General features: G+C 37.7%; 1 protein-coding gene across 1 annotated transcript in view; it reads left to right on the top strand.

Moving 5' to 3' along the window:
* LOC122811950 (calcium-binding protein 4-like) overlaps positions 1 to 21541 on the top strand; it is a 300582-nt gene that overhangs the window by 269843 nt on the left and 9198 nt on the right. The window contains exon 5 of the mRNA XM_044084143.1: positions 9772 to 9919. Within this exon, the coding sequence (XP_043940078.1) occupies positions 9772 to 9919 (148 nt within the window). The remainder of the gene's footprint in view (positions 1 to 9771; positions 9920 to 21541) is intronic.

The raw sequence follows: 21541 nt of genomic DNA on the forward strand, positions 1-21541 counted from the left end.
TTTTTTTTAAATTTCAACCAAAACATTTATAGAGTATTGCAACCAAACATTATATAGTTGAATTCACACTGTTGAATTTCTTGATCCTATTTAAAAACTCATTTTTTTGTCATTACTACTTTCCTGGTACAAATACGGGTGCAGTGCCATGAGTATTACAAACCCAGTCTGCATCCTTATTCCAAGTCTGTTATTACCTGTATTTGCTAATTCATGATCCCAAAGTAAGTTATTTTTCACTCTAAGTGTTTAAGTAAAAGATAGATAACAGGATGGTTTGATTCAGCACAGCCTCTCCTGATGTCTTGTTTAAAAGGGCTTTGAATGAGAAGATTGTGTTGCACACAGAAGATTATGATCTGGTCTGCAATGATAACCAGCATATTATGCATTCAACATATGGATGCCAAGAAATTCACCTTGAGAGCGAAGCTTGAAAGGTGAGCCTTGACATCCTTATCAATAACACATAATAAAGGTTTATGATCAGTAACCAGTCATAATTCTTTGTAGTGCATGGAGCTTTATTTGCTCCATGTGCTACCAGTTACAGAAAATAAGTGTAGGAGCACAAGATGCTTTACCTGCTTTCAAAACTTTAGAAAGTTGACAGAGCACAATACCATCAAACAAACAGCAAGCAGAAACAAAACGCAACTCTATACACCTAATAGCTTTAAAAGCTGTTAAACATTTTCAAATTACATACTTTCTAAGCATAGCAAAGTGAAGTTCAAAAAGCTGTTTTACCTAAAGCCTCTGTCTTTTTCTTGACATCATTGTTCACTCTCACTCCCTGTCATGAGGCCTGAGTCTAACAGTTCTGGATTTTAGAAGATTTCAGTGGGTGCAGGGCAGATAAAATAATCAGGTTATGTCACTGTTCAATCACAGGATACACGCACACACACACACACACACACACACACACACACACACACACACACACACACACACACACACACACACACGCACACACGCACAGACCATGTTTACCTATGGGCAAGTGGACAAATTAAAGGCTTTTCAATTTACCTACAAGCATGTCTTTGGAATGTTGAAGAAAAGTGGAACACCTGATGACACCTCATATGCATACAGATTGAACATTCAGACTGTAGGGAGAAGGCACCCCAGCCCAGAAGAGAACTTGAGAACCAAGTACCGTGAGGCAATAACACTAACTGTTGTACTACTGTTTGTCTATACTTTTCATATTTGTCTTAATAAAGAAAAAAAAGCAAACATAGAAAGTCAGAAAATAGAAGACCAAATTCTACATTAAAATAGAAGTTCAGTGAATGCTTTCATCTTCAAAAAGACTCCTTTATACTGAACTATATCCAAAAATGTATTCCTATTAAAGCATCTAAAGAGGTCAGATGATCAAATGGGACCACTAGAATAAAAGAAAATCAAACACGACTTAATGAGACAATATAATCTTTTAAAAATCAAAACAAAAATCAGATACACAGGATCTCAAATTAAAACTTGCTTTTCTAGCCTTTTATCTTTAAAGTACATTTAAAATTGATGTAATCACTCATACCAGGAAATACAGAACATTTTGATCTTATTTAGCAGCTGTATCAAATGTTTTCTAATAACAAATCATTGCCTCCTATTCCTCAGATGTTTTTTCATACATTGTCAGTAACATAAACCATTTTTAGTACCCAGCACAATTAGCAGTGTGCTTAAAAGGGAGCATTAACTGGAATTCTATGTTCAATTCCATGAATACTGTCATAAATGTATAGTATCTATCTTTAGGTTGTCATACCAGCAAAGATTACACTGCAGTCAGCTATATATACCACAAAATTGAAACTGCAGAAAAATACGTCTTGGATAGGACAGGATTTTCAAAGCTGCTGGAATTATAGGGTGGAGAACCTGAAACAAACCTACATACTTTACACTTAAAATACTTAAAAGTACCATATGTGATGTTTTTTGCAATGTTACTACCCTAAATTCAGAAATTGCTTTTAGATTTGAACATCTTTTAAATAAACATGGCACTATTACCCACTTTGTTGAAAATGTCTGCATTAGTTGCTACTTTTTCCAATTATTTGTAAGAACTATTTTTAATTATTTACAAGCAAACATATGAGTTACAGTGAGTAACTTGTCTGGCAGTTGGGGCAGGGGATTAACCTGCTATATCTGGTGGCCCAGAGTTTGATTCCCTAGGCCTCCTTTGCCGAACTATGTGAGTCTAAGCAAGTCACTGAACCAGACTGAGTCTGAAAAAGATCCATGGAGATCAGTGTTCTACCCAGGTTAACAAATACAAATAAATACATAATTAAATGGCCATTATTCTGTCAGCTTTGATCAAAATAACCAGAATTTCTGCATTAATACTCCTAACTCTGTTACTTAATACTTCACAAGTGGCTATTCTAAGTAATTCCTCTGCATATCCCCTCATTAAAAATATTGATATTAAATCATGTATATAAAAAATAGATCAGTGTTCATTTACAAGCAGAATTCAAGTCTGAAAGAGAAGTCTGAAAGAGAGGTCTGAATCTAGGTTAGTAAAAATGCAAGTAATATCACATATGACAGTTTTAAGTGTTTTAACTGTAACGTGTAGCTTTGTTTTATGCTATCCACACTATTATGCCAGCAGCTTTGAAAAAGCTCTCAAGCCCCCAGGCAAGATGACTTCAATTTCACTTATGTGGCATATGTAGCTGACTATAGCTCTTGTGGGGCATTCTGTGATGGACTGACAACCAGAAGACTGAAAGTATACATTTATGAGTATATTTCATAGGTTCATAGGTAGGTACTAGGCTATCGGTCCAAGGGCCTAAGTAAGACTAGCCAACAAGATTCCCTGGCTTATACCCCCCAAGAAAGTTGATTTCTTGTGCCCCTGTCGAGCAGAGCCACAGAAGTGATCTCCGGGGTGTAATTCCTATTTCCCATCCACTCATCAAGATTTTTCTTGAAGAGTGGTAATGAGGAACTTTGCTTGACATAGATGGGTAGCTTATTCCAGAGTATAGGAAGTCTCTGGGACAGGAATCTATCCCTCCAGCATGTCCTGTTTATTGTGGTGATAAGGTTTAGGTCCCTAAAGTGTGTAGATCGGAGGGATTGGGATTTCTTTAGGTGTAGCATGTCCAACAGTTCTGGGTTTAACATAGCTTTATATGTTAGGCAGAGATCTCCTCAGAGTAAGCGATATGCTAGAGTAAAGCTGGAGTTTTTTGAGACGGTCAGTGTAGGGCATCTGTTTGAGGCTAGTAATCCTCTTTATGAGGTACTTCTGTGGCCTTTCCAGCTGCTGCAGATGTCTTCTGAGGTACATTCCAAAAAGGGCATTGTACTCTATAATGGGTCTAATGAGTGCCGAGGCCTTTTGTGTTAGCCAGTACTTCAGAGAAGTGGATACCAAACAGGAGAGGTCCCAGGATTGAACCCTGTGGTACTCCATTTGTCACTGGTTTGAAGTCAGATTTGGAGTCTACAACTTTTACAGTGTGGGTTCTGTCAGTGAGCCAGTTGGCTACCCATCTTGTGACGTAGGAATTTATACCTAGTTTAGTGAGTTTAGCTATAATTCCAGAATGGGGGATGGTGTCAAATGCTTTGGTGCTGTCAAGATAGGCCGTGTGAACCACCATACCCTCATCTACGGCTTTGGTGACTGCCTCAAAGAAGTCAGTCAGGTTCAGAAGACATGATCTGCCTTTCACAAACCCGAACTGGGTGGGGTGCAGAGTTTGGAGGTTACCACTGTCTTTGTTTATAAGTTCCATGACGTTCCATGGCCTTGCAGACCAGGCTCATCAGGCTAATAGGGTGATAGTTCCCAGGATAAGTGGTGGCTCCCCATTTGTGGAGCGGGATAACTGTTGATGTGCGCCATTCACTGGGCACAAAGCCTGATGTGAGACTATGATTGAACATGATGCTTAGGTGGGGAGCCAGTTCATTTTGAAGTTCATGTAAAACGCAGCCTGGGATGTTGCCTGGTCCCATGGATGCTGTGTTTTTTGGTTTTAGAGAGTGCAGCTTTTACCTGCATAGATGTGATTACAGGGACTCTGCATTCTACCTGTATAGATATGGCCCTTTAGGGGGTGAGAGGAGGGTAAAGTTAGCACTGAACCTATCTGCCAGGATGTTGGCAATATCAGTTGGCTCTGTAATATTCATGCTGTTGTGCTGTAACTCAGAGCAGATCTGGGTGTTGCCATTGAGATTCTTGACATAGCTATGGAATGCTTTGTGGTTGCCCTTAGAATCAGTGGCAATTTTGTTTTCGTAGCTAGCTTTGGAGGATCTTATAAGGGATTTCAGCTTCTTACTGTGGCTGACCAGGGAGCTCCTCCACTCATGGGATTTTACTCTCTTTTGCAACAGTTTCTTCCTTCTGTTGTAGAGTTTATTTATGGCAGGGGACCACCAGATTGGCTTTCTTTTTTTGGAGGATAGCGTCTTGGTTCTGTTTGGGATAGCACGATCCATGTACTTGTGTAAGTGCTTATAGAGTGCTTTTGTGTAGGATTCAGCAGTCGTAACTGTATTGTGCATCTGCATGGGTGTCATGACGTTTGCCACTTCTGTCTTAAGAAGCTTAAAGTTGGCTTTGGAGAAAGTTTTTACCGTGGTTTCCTTAATGGTGGGTGGGGGCAGGATGCGGGATGCTATTAAGAATAGAAGATGGGTTAATGTTCTTCATACCATGTTGGATTTAGAGTTTATTATATTTTGTTTTATGTCATTGTCCATGTGCATAAAGAAAGCTGGGGAGGAGGATTAGATCATTTATTAAAATATAAGAAATACGGTTGCTAATAAGATTAAAAGCTTCCATCTTCGCTGGTCTGAGTGAGTATATCAACTGTAAAAGTGCTTTAAAAATTAGAGGCTTTAATTACAATGTTTACTTTCAAATTTTACGTTATTTTATTGGTGCCCTTTGATCATGTGATCTTTTTAGATGCTTTAAAATTTTAATTTTTGGATATAGTTCAGTCTGAGTAAGTCGTGTTAAAGATGAAAGTGTTCACTGCAGTTTTATTTATTCTAATGAAAAACCCAGTCTTACATTTTCCAGTTTTACATCTTTGTACATTTATTTTATTTTTAGAGTTCAACACAGAAGCTAGTGGAAATATTTATTAGTTATATTTTGCTAATATCTGAAAATACAGCATCTATAAGGCACTTGCTTATAATCTTGTGAAATCTCAAGTCTGTAAGATCAAGCACTTTGCTGAGTTATGTGTTTAGCCAAGATTGTTACCATGACATGGAAATATAGAAAGCTGTTAGTAAAAATATACAGAAACAATGCTTGCTTAATTTTTTTTGTAATATAATGATGAAATTCATTAGATGTGCTGAATATCACCATTCTAAAAGTGAGCTTGTGCTAATAAAAATGTTGTTTAAATGTTTTGAAAAGCATTTCCTGTTGACAAGAAACATTTTTGTGCACACGTTTGTACTTGATTTTTCAAAAAAGACTCCTGACTCTAAAGTTGTATAGCATCAACAAGGTATATAATGTTCCAGAGCTACTATGCAGTGAACAAGTTAAACTGCAGTCTCAACAAAATGGATGTTAACTGATTCAATTTCTAGAGCCAATTCTGGATACCAGTTCAAAACTTTATCTCCTGTTGGACATAGTTCAGGAGATTTCATCCTTTATTACACTCATATGAGACTTTTCAGTGCTTAGCAAGACACTTCCTCAGAGCTCCTGGATTTATGTCCTTTTTGTAATCTAATGAAGTAAAATGCAAGGCTAAGCATGAGGAATGGTCAGTGGCTTATAAAGAATGCTGGGAACCAAGCTGTATCTCTTCAGAAGGAACATATTTCAGTCCTGTCATCAGTTGCAATGGAGTTTTTCTTCTTGACCACCGCTCCACCTTTATACAAGTGTTAACATTCCTGCGTTATTGTCCTTCACAATGGATGACAGATTCCTCTAACTAACCTTTTGGTATCTATAGAGACAACAGCTATGGATTATTGGAGTCCTTGTAACATGTCAACATCAGAAAGTTAATAGCAGTAGGTCTGTTAAAAACACTGATGCCAGTTCTGCACAGTGACATTTTATAGGCAAAGCAGGCAAAGTCATAGTTATGTAGTAGATTAACAAATGAGGTGGAACATGTTTATCTCCTCTACAGGGAAATGATGACCCTTTCATGTATTCCATCAGAACACCTTACTTTCAGTAATACAGTTTTAGCCAAATACTGCAGCATATGCCCTAAGCAGGACCATGGATAGTACTTATTAAATAAAGATGGATGAGTCAATATTCATAGACATTGTTTTTCAGTAGAGGACACCGCAGAAGCTGATTGTTTTCCAGGTTTAAATACAGCAGTAAACATTAAACCTATTTTGAAAAGAAGACAGTTAACTTGGAAATAACATCTTGTGTGGATGGGTCTTAGTTAAATGTTCAACTTATTTTATAGCTATACTGATTTTCAGTAACATTTTACCTGTATATATATATATGTCTTTAAACTGGTGTTTAATGCAAATGTGCCATGTAATTAGTCTTATGGTTTGCGTTCACTGTTTAAATGAATGCATTTGATCTCCTTTTTTATACACTAATAAATGGTTGATCTCGAAAGCTTTGTGATTTTTTTTCCTGTTTGTAATAAAGGCTGTATTTTACCTCAACATTTCCAGGTTCTAGATTTTTTTGCTACTGTTTTGCATTTTGTATCCTGTCTGGTTTACCTACGTGCTGTTCTTGTTTCTTTGGATTTTTGGTTGCTTTGCTTTGCTTTGGAACAGCCACGGGCGTTGAGGCAGTTTTATCCTTGAACATGACACAGTCTACGGTGAATAACAGTGATTGTTCTGTGAACCAAATACTGCTAATTCAACATAACCTGCTGCTATCCTGTTTGGGGGAACCAAGAGAAGTCTTGACACCTGATGTGGATGAGCCTACTGATGGCCTAAAAGAAAAAACTAACTGTCTTGGAACATAAGGTACAGTCATTTAAAAGATCACAGTGGCAATACTTTAGTTTTTTAACATATTTAAAGTGTGGTGTTGTTCCACACAGCCAGAGGGTTTTAAAAATGCTCTCATACTGTAATGCATATCCCAAGTTACTCAAAACGTGGCAGGACCTTCATTTGAGAATTGGGTCTGACTATATGAAATTAATGAATGAATATTTTTACAAAATTTAATGCGATTTACAACAGGAGATTATTCAGATTGAGAATGAACTGCTTGAAACACCTTTAATAAATGAGGGTTCACTGTTATATAACAAAATGCTTGAGAATTTAACAATATTTGAACAAAATCTCATTGCAACTAAGAAATGCAAACTGAACTGAGACATTGGAGATTTTAAAAATGGGCACATTTTTTTCTTGGCCTAGGGAATGCCCTATGCCTTTTACACAGGAAGGTAGATATAATAATAAACAGCAAAGGATGAACAGACCATGGACTCACTAGATGAATTTTCTCCTGATGAATTTGTCAGTGGGCATAATGTTAATTTAAATTCAACTAATAGGAATGTGCAACCTGTAGACGTAAACAATATTACACATTTACCATCAAAAGCAAGTACTTCTGTGATATCCACACTTCCCAATAAAACAAATGGTACAACCCTACAGAATCAGGATTTTCAGCAGGGGAAGACTCTAATTACTATCACATTACCAGAGAAAGTGGAGCAGATAGTACGGAATACATCAAAGAACTGAGAGAAGGAGAGGGACATTTCGCTGGGCAGGAAGCAGACTTGAGGTCAGCAGTCCAACAGGTGGAGAAGCTGAGGACCGGAGACCTGCAGCAGGACTCACAGCAACAAGAACTGAGTGAATTTTCCGTTGTTAATCTATCTTCTTTTCAATTAACTGAAGCTGAGTTTAAAAATAAAAAGTTGAATATAAACAGAAAACAGGGCACATTTCCTTGTTATAGTTGCATATGCTGTGATGATATAAATGCAAGCTGTGAATTTATACATCCTAACACTAAGAAGAAATATACCTTCAGGTGTTTTGCAGCTTGTAATAGTGCTGCCATTGTGTATATGGCATGCTGTAAGGTGTGTCAAGCATTCTACATAGGAAAATGCACAAGAAGGTTGAAGGACAGAATTACTGAACACAAATCTGAAATACGTAGAAAGATAACAACTAATGCTGTGGGCAAGCATATGAGAGAGAAAGGAAGTACAAATACATTTAACTTTAGAGTGATTGACATCAGACAGAAGAAAAAAAGGGGGGATCTTAATAATAAGTTAGAAGTATGTGAATACTCATGGATCACACTTTTAGAAGCTGGTTGTTTTCCAGGTTTAAATGCAGCTGTAAGCATTAAACCTATTTTAAAAAAAAGACCGTTAAAACATCTTGTGTGGATGGGTCTTAGTTAAATGTTTTACTTATTTTATGGCTATACTGATTTTCAGTAACATTTTACCTGTATATATGTCATTAAACTGAAGTGCTTAATACAACTGTGTCATGTGTTTAGTCTTATGGTTTGAATTCGCTATTTAAATGAAGGCATTTAATCTCTTTTTTATACACTGATGATCGGGTGATCCCGAAAGCTTTGTGATTCTTTTCCTGTTTGGAATAAATGCTGTATTTTACCTCAACGTTTCCAAGTTCCGGATTTTTTACCACTACAAATGCCATCACACCAGTGCCTCTATATATGCATCTCCCAGTATTACAAATGTTGATGTCTCAATAGCAGGGCAAAGATCTTCAACCAAGTCAGAAATCAAACATGGAGGACTTTTTCTTAGTATATCTCTGCTCCTTTTTATTTGCAGATATGGTACGGGAGATTGAAAAGTATGAACCAAATACAGATGGACTTATCTCTACACATAACATGTGGTCCTGCAACCAGACTTCCTGAGCAAAAATGGACTCTTTCCTACTCTGGAGATAACACTCAGAAGAGGTCTTGGGCAGGTGTGGGGAGATCTGAAGCCCCAAGTTGGATGATTTTCAGTTGGAGTTCATAACAATTAATCTTAGGGGTCACATCAATGGGATAACAGGTTGCTGACAGGAAAACTATGTCTGTTTTTTGTTCACATGCACCTAACATCTGCAAGGAATATTCAGTCTTCTCACAGAACCTGGCCACAGTGCTCAGTGCAACATAGCCTATGGGTTATGTGATGGAGGCACCTGCAGAGATATAGGAAATTCCCAGAGGATGTCAAAGCTTACATGCAGAACCAGAGAAGGAAGCCACACCACTAAACCACCATGGTTCCATGCAATGTGTAGGATAATCCAAAAAGAACCAATGCAGCAGTTTAATCCACACACCATGGCAATTTATTGCCACTTTAATAAAAGGTACTAAGCAGTTTCATCTCCATTGGATCACAGGACTTCATCAGAGTGGTGGTTTAGTGGTGCAGTTTCCTTCTCTGGCTCTTTCAGACTGAAATCTATGGTAACAATAATTCAGAAAAGCCTCTGTAAATAAACAAATCTACTTAATTGCAGGCATACTTACATGTACAAAACCATTGGAAAAAAGGAGAAAACAATATCCAATATAATCCTAAGCTTAAATGTGTATCAAAGCAGCACTTTAGGAAAAGGCATTGTGAGTATAGTGGCAAAAGGAGCAGAAAACAGGGAGAGCTGAGCAGTTTAGATGCTGTATGTCATTTGAGTTCATATTTGGCAGATTCAGTATAAACATTAAGGTAGTTACATTGTCTCCCTTTCCTCTTATTGTAGTTTGACAGCAACGGAGATGGCAAAATCAGCACTTCAGAACTACGCGAAGCCATGAAGAAACTGCTTGGTCAGCAGCTCAATTCCAGGGAAGTGGATGAAATTCTTAAAGATGTTGACCTGAACGGGGATGGTCTAGTAGATTTTGAGGGTAACTGTAATGCTTTGCATTTTACTTATCTTTTCCAGGAAGTAGTATGCTTTCTTTTGAGGGGTGCTATAATTTACCTAATAAATGTCAGAGGCCATATGATGCCAAAAGAAAACAATGTTGTATGTCTAATATGTTCTGTTACATTTTAAAGTTGAACTTGCATTAAGACATAACGGGCACTAAGCTTCAGATCTTCCATTCATGTTTCTGTTTTGCAGTTGTTCAGCAAATAGAAGTAATTTAAATGATATTTAAAATACTAAACCACTGTTAGCAATACAAAATATGATACTAAGTCATTTAAGAATATAAACACAGCTATGGGCTGGTCTTCCTTATATAATTCCACAATCGCATAGTAAATTCGTCTCCATATTTTTCTTGTTATGCACACTAGCCTAAACTTTTTGTAACCATCTTAACTACTTGCTCTTTAGATTCAGGAACTGTGAACATTTACATTTTGAAATACTTGGAAAAACATGCATACTTTCTAGACTCTTGTCACTGTTACCCTATGAATCAGATCTATATGTGAAATGTTTTATCTTTTACACTCCCTTTTGCTTGCCGATGAAAATACAATGCATTTAAAAGGGAACAGCCTAGAAAGGCATGTTCTTGTGTCTGTTTCTCTGATTTCTAACTGTTGCTACTATGCCCACTGCATTATATGCATTTGCTAAGATTCTTTCATTATTTAATACATTTCTACAGACTTATTGCTATCACCATAGTTCTCAGGTGTTACGTCTACTTAATCCTTGCTTTTCCATCATTCTTGCTTAAATGATATACATAGTCATATTGTTTCTACATCTCAGTCTGTTTTCCATTATTTGAAGCTCTGTGCAATTAATTCAGGGTATATTATTATTCATTTCAAAGTTCAATTGTGGTATGTTATTAAGTCCATTAAATTTTATCCAGTGTGGCTATATGGAAGGGTTGTCAAATATGGATATTAGAAGGAAGTTTGGAGATTATGTCTCCAGGAGGAAGACAAGGGCTTGAGAGGGATAGTTTACCCAGAGCCCGTTCGATTCATTTCCACAATGCTGTTTCACTGCAGAACAAGTGAGAGAAGCCAAAGAACAGCAAAGCTTCATCCTTTTCAATCTGCTCATAATACAGTTTCACCTTCTTTGTATTTGTTAAGTTCTCCATTGACTAGCAATGTCAACACACCAGGAGCTGGAAATGCTGTCAGACATTCCTGAATCCAAGATCAAGGAAGTACTGGAAAAGCCCTTATCACAACTTTTACAGTGAGTTTCCCCAAGACAGATTCCAATGTGTTTTCTTTTTTTTTTTTTTGTCCAGTTCCCTGTAACTTTGACAATGTTGGTGTTATGGTTAAGGATAGGGCTTTTTTGTGTCTAGGCAGGGTGATATGGCTCAGGCTTTTATCATTTAGGACAAGCTCAGGCAAATCATTGGCATCATCCTCCTTTTCCCCATTTTGTACATGGATTAGGGGTGTCATCGCAACAGAAAACATTCACCTATAGCCAGTTCACACTGCCAGTTGGCCAGTTCTTCTACAGTCATTCTACTGTTTTACACACACACACACACACACACACACACACACACACACACACACACATACACGCAGTCTTACCTAAACTTGATGATAAAAAGATTGTTGAATGTGACCCAAGGTGATAGCATTAGTTCTCCCACTTTCAAGTGTCTGGAAAATTGCTACATCCTGGCTGCTCACATACAATGATCATTTTTGAGTCCTCTAGCAAAGGTTTGGTTATTAAACTTGTAATGAGGAAGTGACTATTATGACGTGGCATAAAACATCCTTGCTAAAAATTAACTCAGGCAGTAACCTGGCTGGGCTGTACCAAATGACTATTATGTGGATACAAAACAGCCATCTGCTACAGCTACTGCAACCATTCCCTGATAAAATGTAGCAAGCAACTCAAACCAAATTGTTCATCATTGTTTAAATGCTCTTATGATATATTTTGCTCAAGTTGCCACCAACCATATCTCTTCTCACCAGAGTTTCAGAAAACACTAACCACTTTCACATGCACCTGACCACTCTTCTCTGAGGTTTTAATCTTCTCACCTTGTGTTTTAGCTGATACAAGGCTCTTTCACTACTTTTAGGGATCCTTACTACTATTAGGGGGAAGCAGAGGATTTCCTCCACCTCACCTCACATCCATATCAAGGACACCATCCATATACACATCAGATCCAAGAAGTTCTGCTTTAACCTCAGAGATGTCAGAGATTCTGAATTCCTAATAGATCATTGTTGGTTCTCTATCTTCTTAGATGAAAGCACTTAAACCAGTATTTTATGAAGAAGAATGAGTCCTGAAGGTTTCTCTAAGAAAGTCCTGTCCTGAAGGGTATCTGGCGTAAATTTCTTTCTTCCGTTAAGAAAGAATCATTGTGTAACTCCCCATCATGCCTAGGTCACAGTGTGTGGTGGTTTATTTTCATTTTCCTTTTTTTTATTTTTTTTTTTCTTTTTTTCCTTTTTCACCTTCTTCTTCTCACATAGTATTTTTCTCCAGCAGAGTGTTTCCTCCTTTTTTTTTGATAAGGCTTTTGGTGAGTGAGATCCCATTACTACTCAGCTTACACCTCCCTGTCATTATCACCTGACTCCTCCCAGATCTGGTGCTGACTTGGTAGGTAGAAGAAGAAAGGTTGGCAGGCATCCCTCATCTTTTAACTCTCTTATTTTTTTTTGAATTATGATATGATTTTTACCAACCCATGTTTACAGTTTTAGGAGTTTTTAGTTTATTTTAGATTTTTGCTTATTGATTTTTTTCTTTTCACCCTCTTCTCACACATGAATCCATCCCACCACTAGGTATGTTGTGGAAACAAAACACACTTCACAACACACACAATTCAATTATAATAACAATAATTTTACAGAAACAAATTTTTTTTCTTTTAAATAAAAAAAAAAAAATAAAATGTGTGTAGAATTGATACAGTTCATTAAACAGTTCATTAAAGTTTACATCTCTATGATGATGAGCTATGATGATGAGCTTATATATTTTCATCACTGTTGTCCTTGTCTGTTGTTTTATTTGTAGGTATTCTCATTGGTAATGAAAGATGGAAGAGTTTATGTGCTATTTGATCTTCACATTTTATGCTAATAGATGTAGCAGATTATTAGATTTTTTTTTTTATTTCAAGGGTTTCTTTTTTCCTTGTTTCCGTTTTTTTGAGAGGTGAGAGGTTGTAAGAAAAAGCTGAACACAGACTAATTGCAGAGATTTCAGTATTCAGTATTGCCTGCCACATATCCAGCTGTAACTGTGACACTTAGGTGCTATGGCTAAAGCAGATGGCTCACGCTTGGTGGATGTGGCTCAGACTCTTCTTACCAAGGCAAAGTCTTGTAGACTCCTCCCCACCTTCTTCCTTTTTCAGAGAAGTTCTATTTGGTCAGGCATCCTAAAACCTTATTATTGAAATAAGAGGAAAATAGAAATAAACACTCACTAGATCTTTGTGATTCTTGTCTTCTGTTTCTTGGCCAACCCAGTTTTCTAAACAGATGGAGGCTTCCTATAGGATGAAGATAACTCCAGTCATCAGGCAGACACAAAGAGAAAATTCCCAGGAAGTATGATTCCACCATTTCAGCAGTCACAGTTCTTACTGTCCTGCAGAACTGTTAGGGCAAGGCTGAATTGTTGTGTTTACACAGGTTGGAAAGATACCACAATGGTCTAGGGGGGTTTATCTGCTGTAAACAATTGCCATGTTTTGGAGATGTTAGGTCCTCATCAGAAAGAACTATATTTAGTGCCCAGGAATGTCAACAGACCTTCTGAAATGTGCCTAGACTCTTTTCTTTAAAGAGGCTGTAGAACTTGTCCCTCTTTTGGACAAATGCATAGGGTATTGCTCACTTGTTGCAAAGAGAAGAGGAACAACACACCAATCCTGAACATCGATAAATTCACTGAGCACACTTGCTGTATCAGGTCCCAATGTGAAATGCTTGTTCAGGAAGCCATAATCCTACTGCAGCTGGGCATCTGGATGGTGCACTGGAAAAGTTTAACTGTCTTTTTTGCATACCATTGCCTGGGGTCCACACAGGACATTGCTTCACTATAATCTGGGTGGGTTTTACTTTCAGGAGAAGGGATTGCCTTTGGGTCTCTCATCTGCACTCAGAGTCTTTACCAGGCTGCTTGCCATAGAAGAAGGAACATCTTTTGTTCCTTACCTAGATGACTGACTCATGGTAGCACAGTTTATGGTATCCATGATAATGCCCTTAAGTGCTTGCATGGTTACTGGCCACAATGCCCTCCACTTGACAGAAGACATCTCTGTTGGCAACTCACAAGACTGCCTTCATGAGGACAGAGTTTTACAGACTTTAGTGTTGCTAATTACTGCATGTGAAGATGACCTTTGCATACTGGTGGAGGATAAAGTTGAGGGTCCAGTCTCACATACTCCTGCCTATCTTTCTCCTAACAGTTACCTGGTGCAGAAGGCCTTTGAAGTCAAATTTACATGTATATACTCATCAAATCAACTGATCTACAAGGATGCCTTCCACAGAGGGATGATTAACATCCTGTCCCCTTGCCCATATTCCTAAATTAGCCCTCTATCTAATATCTACAACTGGATCTCCTTAAAAGCTGGGTATATACCTTTCTTTTCTTGTTTTTCATTTATGTTTTCTAATTTGTTTTCAGTCAGTGTGTGAGGATAAAAATGGGGAGATCATCAGGTGGACATGCCTTCCTGGTACACAGAATGACAATCCAGTACTTGTTGATCAGAGGTGGCTGCTCCCCTGGGTAACATTATCTCAGAAACCTCTGGACTGTTCCACACTAGAGATATGATAATTCCCAAAACTTACACATTCCACAAAGCCTTTTCACACATCATCTGATGTATTAAGATTTGTATTATTTCTTCAGCCTATTAGTATTCAAGATTTTTATACTCAGCAGATAAAAAATGAAACACTGACAATGTTGACAGAAAATTACCAGTGAATTAGCTAGTCTGCCAGTCATTACTTATAAAAATGCCAGCAATTATTGGCTTTTTTCCTAACTTACAAACAATCCACAAAGCACCGAATAGAGGAAAAGCCAGGCACCAAACGTTTGTGTTTGGGTTGCTTCAATAAACCTTGCCATTCTACTTCAGCTGTCCGGTGCCTGGCATCTCCTCTATTCAGTGCTTTGTGGATTGTTTATTAGTTTGCGTTTTGCACTGTTCTTCCGTTTCTTTGGGTTATTTTTTTTCCTAACTTCTTTCTCTGCAAATTCTACACCATTTTACCAGTACATGCACATACCTGTCAACTGGACAGATTTTTGCAGATTGTCCAAATTTTTGTATCATATTTTTGGTCTGTTCCCCATAAAATGTGTGGTTTTATAGCAAATTATTGAGGACTGAAGTCACTAAATAATGACAGACATTTGAGTTTTAGACTTCATATCCTTCTGAAGATGCATGCTAATGCAAAACTTGTTCTGGTAACTTTGTAAGTTGATAACTGCAATAATTAAAATCTGTCCCTAGTTTTGGTCCATTGCTCTCTCATTATTTTTAGCTTTGTTCAGATTTCTTGCTCTAAGAGGTTGAAAGGAATGTAGATGCATCAGTCTATCTCATGAAATGTCAGGTACATGCTACGTTAGACATTCTACTGCATGCAAAACTACTTGTGGCTTTCCTTTCCACAGACTTTGCAGTAAACTTTTCATAAGACAATGCTGCCACAAGGATATGAAAAGTGTATGTTTATTCAGAGATTAGATGAGGACTAGAAACCACTGCAGGCAAATGAGCTTCATAATGCAGTAACTGTCATCTGATGACAAATGCAAGAAGTCTGACATTTGTATTTACAAAAAATGCAAGCTTAGAAGCCAGAATAAGGACTGTGTCAGAGTTTTGAGCTAAACCTTTACCAGCTGAGATGCCATACTGCTTGTGGTTCAGTTCACACCTTGACATTACAAAATTGGCCAGGAGCTATTCAAACTATAAAACAAAAATGGTCCTGCATGGGTGATTTCAATTCCTTGATGCAACAGTTTAAGCAGTAATAGGGGTTGACTATGGGAAGACAGACATTATCAACAGACATGGTTTGAATTTTTTGGAGGGTGAATAAGCAATCTGGCTGAGTCCTACTTGGAATTAAGTTGATAAATATACCATATTAGAATTAAGCTGATAAATATACTATATATAGCCAACATTATAAACTGTGTCTATCTCACTTTTTTAGCTATATGACTTCAAATGTGTCTTACTCAACAGTGTTAGGTGCTGGATATACCTTACTTAAGTACATCCACTTTAGACAACCAGAACACAGTAGCTCTAAAACTACATGCTGCATTTCTGAGGTTTAGACTATAGCATTAAGAACTATAATAAATGTATATCTGGATGAAACTAAATAATTAAAAAATAACTATCTAGATAATATTTCAAGTGACATGTAGTCCTGCAGGAAATTGATCCTTTACCTCAAAATCCCAATGTGCTCATATACTTCCAGAAGGCCAAAGCAGCAGTTACCTGCCCCAATATCAAAGGTGCTTCGCAGAAAGAAGACTGTCATCCGTGCCATATAACTGCTCCTTATAGTGCTGTGACTTGTGTGACAACCTACATTGACAGATTCAATGATAGCAAGTTGAAAAGGGTAGGCAGGCTTTTTAGCCGTACCAACAATGTGTAACTCGTCTTCTGAGATGACTAGACATTTCCAGTCCCACCACCATGTCCTGGGTCCGCACCATGGCTGGTAACCTGCCATGTGAGCTGCCCAAGAGAGATCTTCACTAAGGGCCCAATCCACCTCACCTGACTCCTCTCAGCATGGTAGAACAGAGTATTCTAAGGTCCTCCTGGATTGCCAAGCCCCTCATTCTAACACTGAGTGTGAGCTCAGTTACCCTGCAAAGGAACCCCATTTTGACATTTTTTTTTTTTTTTTGCAACCTCATCCACTCTGAGCTACCCATACCCAAAGCTCCTGACCATAGTGAGAGTGGAAATATATACTGACTGACAAATTGAGATTTTCCAACTTTAGCTCCCGCTTCAACACCACAAAGTTCAATAAAATTCCTGATGTAATGCCAGCACTTACACCTATTCACTGGTCAGTGTCCCATGCTCATTTACCTTCACTCATAAATAAGACTCCCAAGATAACTTCCACCTGAAGTAGTTACTCTTCCTCACCTATAGATGGCGCTCTACTTTAATCTAGGACAGAACCATATCATCTACTTTGATAGTTAGCTGCTTGGAAGTTATATGATATTTTTGTTGGAGTAGATTAGAAGAAGTGAGTTAGGTGGGCCTGTGGTGAGTTTGCAAGTGGAGGAGTTAGGCCAGTTGGATGCCTCATTGAATTGGGCTGGTTGTTTTGTAATAGGGATGGGGATAGAATGGTATAAGTTTAGATGAAGTTGGGATGGGAATAGAGAGGGTACGGGAGTTGATTGAGCCAGAGTATAGCAAGGATGAAGAGAGAGGGTTGAAAAGGAGGTACAGCTGCCATGGGTGAAAAATATCTGTAAGCCTGGAAGTATATAGGAATGGACAATAAAATTATACTGAAGTATTGAGATGAAAGAGATTTAAGTGTATTATGACTTTGGAAACGACAGAGGTGTGTAGGATAGGCAGTAGACTGAGGTAGTTAGGAAATAGAATGTTTTGAAAAATGAGAACACCTTTTTAACTACTTTTAAAGCTAAACATGTTTAATGCTCAAAGTTGCAGTTGATTGTTCCTTAGATAATCTTTAGGGCATGGAAAAGGGAAGAAGAAAACCAACACAGAACTGCTTATACAGGCAAAGAGGGAGAGTCTAAAAGTTGTAGCTGGAAAGAGCGATTAAGAAAGTGCAAGCTGCCAGCAAGAGTAGAGTAGGCTCATTAACTAGAAGGAAAGAGAGGGGGAAAGATTAAGGTGCAGTGGAAGGTATTTTTGATTCTCATTAAAACAGCCAAAAAGCAAACCACTAAGTACTGACTAAGCAGAAAAGAGACATTAAACTTGGTACTATTTTCAAAAGAGCATGACTAGGATAACAAAACAAACAAGTACATTTCTATATGCATTTGCAGGGCTGGGTGCTGTATTTATATTGCTGGAGTCCTTGGAATGGGGGGTGCAGTCAATAACTATCTGGCTAGTGCAAGTGACTGAGGGTGGACAGTTGCTGTGGCTAACTCTACAGACAAGTTCATAAAATATACATATATACAAATATACATAAAATACAAATGATTATTAATAAAATCAGTCATTTTGTAGTACTAGCTTAACCACAAACACATCACTGCTACCTGTTAGAGAAAATTAACTGGCTGCAAGTGACAGAAAGAGCAACATTGCCCCTCTATAAACTACCACAAATGGGCCACTGCCTCCCCTTAAAACAAAATTAGAGATAAAATAGTCTAACTACACACTGAGAGTCAAGAAGAAGGACTAGCTCTCATGAGAGCATGAATTAAAAGTTGCAGAAGGGAAAGAGCACTTAGTAAGTTAGACCCAGCTACCTGGAGTGGCTGCTGACATCAGACAGCAAAACACTCTGCTGTCATTCAAGAGTAAAGTAAATGAGCCCCTGTTTAATGCCACTAAATGCTTATGCTTCAGAGATGAGGGCTAACTGCTCTTTATGTTTCAAACTGCTTTTTGTATACAATAATCTTATACTGCTATGACTTGCAAATGTTTTCACATATGTAAACTGCCATTTCTTTACTAATGTTCTGATTATATGAGATTTAAGTGTGCTTTCTTTATGTCATATATTTAATCCGTGTGTGCCTATATTGTTTGCATTATTTGTAACACTCTACTGTGCCTGGGTCATGGCTGAAAAGGGTCTGCCAACCAGTCTGTTTACCTGGTAACAAGCTAAAATAAATAAAGTGCTAGTGTTTTATCCTTCCTTGCATCTGATCTAAAAAAATGTAGTCGGTCTCAGGACTCAAACGCTTATGCCTGTGAAGTCTAAGACACAATTTAGAAAAGTGTTTGCTGTTAAAATCATTTTAGTCGGAGTTTAATAAGTCATATTACCTTCCAGAAGTCAGGCCTATATGCAAAACTACAATTTTTTGCTAAGACATAATGGTAATACGTATCAAATGTAAAAAATAAGTAAGAGTTCTTCTGTGATAAAAGGCATGTCCTGCAGTACTTCAGAGTCAAGACATGTCTTGCCACAGACTGAAGTCTACCTTTAGCACCTGAAAACCTTCAGGTACCCCTACATACAGTAGTCAGGTAGTATGTTACTTCTTATTCCTCTGCCATCTTAGAAACAATAACAATCCAGATTAAGGCATTTCTCAACTAGCATTAAATCACAACTGCTACACTTTGGACATAAAAGTACTAATTAAGCTCATCTTTTAGGGCTGCTCTTTCCTGGTCAGTTAAGTACATAAACCGGCTGTTTAAAGTGCAATATTTGCTTTGACGTGATTACTAGTATCTGAAGTGCAGTGAGCACTCAGGACCACAGCATTTTTATGAATAGCTATTTAGAGTGCATCAAGTGCTTTCAAGTGACTGACTGTTCAAAGTACTGCAGAATTTAAGGGCACAGATTAAATTTCTCTAACAGCAGACACTCTCTTGGCCTCTCTTATTGCCAGCTTTCTAATCTAATCCTGTGCAATATACCTGCAAACAAACTCAGTATCTCACATCTATGTATTACAAAATGTAAGCTGCTTAATTATTAACAATAAAAAATTTAAATAAGTGATCTGTGCAATGTCGACTGCAATTTGCAAAACTTGTTATATTAAATTCTAGCCAAATGAAGTGTACAGCATTCTAATCGCAAAATGTGTAATAATTTACCCTTAATTCTAGGAAAACATACAAAGTAATATTTCAGGTGCATTATGCCATTTTGTAAACTGGTAACAGTAGAATATAATTTATGATACCTGAAGTGAATTGCAGATTATGGTGGATCTTGCAAATCTTGCAAACTGATGATAACTACAGAAGCAAAACAGCACTTGAATGACTTGTTTTTGACTAGAATCAGTCTGCCTATCTCCTGTACATTGTTAAATTCTCAGTATCACAACCCTCAGCCTTTGTACCATCTTATATTCATTAACTATGTGCACTAGTGTGCTCCAACTTCTAATTAACACAGACTTTGCTAAACTTGAAAATATAATGTAGGTTAGTATTCTCAGGAAGTGCTCCCTTCTTCTTTATAAGGAACCTCACATTACATTAATTCTGTGCCTCATTAGATGGTATTACTATTATTATACTGTCCCTGATTAGACAGTGTACTGCACTGGCTCTGAAATTCCTGTTTCTTGGATAATAATGTGATAAAGTTCTTGTTCTCCATGCCTAAACAGTGCCCTCCATCTGGTCTAAACTCTGGATGCTGTGACCTTCCGTCATCAAGCTTTACTTCTTTGATGCCTTCCTTTAAGTATTAAATATCTCTTGCCTTCTACTGTGACTGCCCTACCAAATGTTTGGCCTGAAATTATGCTCAAAACTACTACCTCTGACAAAAATTGCTCATAATTTTTCCCTGTTAAAGTGTTAAACTACATTCAATTATTGATGTAGCCTTGATGTAGCTTCCATCATTAAATTAGTTGTCATCCCTGTTATAATTGGCCCTAGCTAAGAATTTACAGCAATTATAATCTCATAAATAAAATAAATTCAGAATTGTCACTAAATGTTTGTTGTACTGATAATGTCTTCTGGATGAATTATCAGAAATTTTGGTATGTGCTCGGTGGAGCCCCAGTCTAACAGCAACAGGAGTAGCTGCTCCCATAGCAGTCCTCTGCAATTTTTCAATATCTTCTATATTTCACTGCCATCTAATCATTTTGTCTGAGTACCTTTGCTCTCTATTTAGTCCAGTGAAAAAGAGGATTGATGCATATCTAAGAAGTAGAAGAATGAAGGAGAGTTATTAACCCACTGTTTCACTGCAAGAGTTTCTTTTTATATTGTTAAATGTATTTGGGATTTTACCTTCCTGGTGACTTTGTCCTCCACTGACTGCCCCTTCAACCTCAAGTCTTTCAGCATGCATTTCCTGAACAAGTGGGACCCATAACTCTCGGGATCCATTCCCAGCCCGGTTATGCCTTCACCAAAATAAATATCAGCAGCATCATCCTGCTATACGGATGCTCCTCTGAAGTTTCCCTCACCTTTGGAACATGATCCTCCATCTGTTCAAATTTTTTACCAGGCAGAAGTTTTTGACTTTATCCCATTGGATTAATGTCCAATACTCTTTTCCAAACTGTCTTGAACCTTCACAACCAAATAAAAATTGATTGGCCCCACCTTTGAACACCTCTCCCACAGCAAAGACTTTATAACCTGTCAGCCTCCAGCAGTTTACTAATCCCAAAGGCCCCTTGGTATATGAAAAAACATAGTTCCTTGGTATACAAGAAAGTATAAAGTCTTGGTATTTGAGAAGGCATAATGTTAACCAACATATCTTATTGACACCATCCAGAAATCCTGGTGAAATATCCTTTTCAGTTGGTCATAATGCCTTAGTCCTCC

The sequence above is a fragment of the Protopterus annectens genome, chromosome 9.part0 (genome assembly GCF_019279795.1).
Source record: "Protopterus annectens isolate FY-2018-M chromosome 9.part0, PAN1.0, whole genome shotgun sequence".
NCBI lineage: Eukaryota > Metazoa > Chordata > Ceratodontiformes > Protopteridae > Protopterus > Protopterus annectens.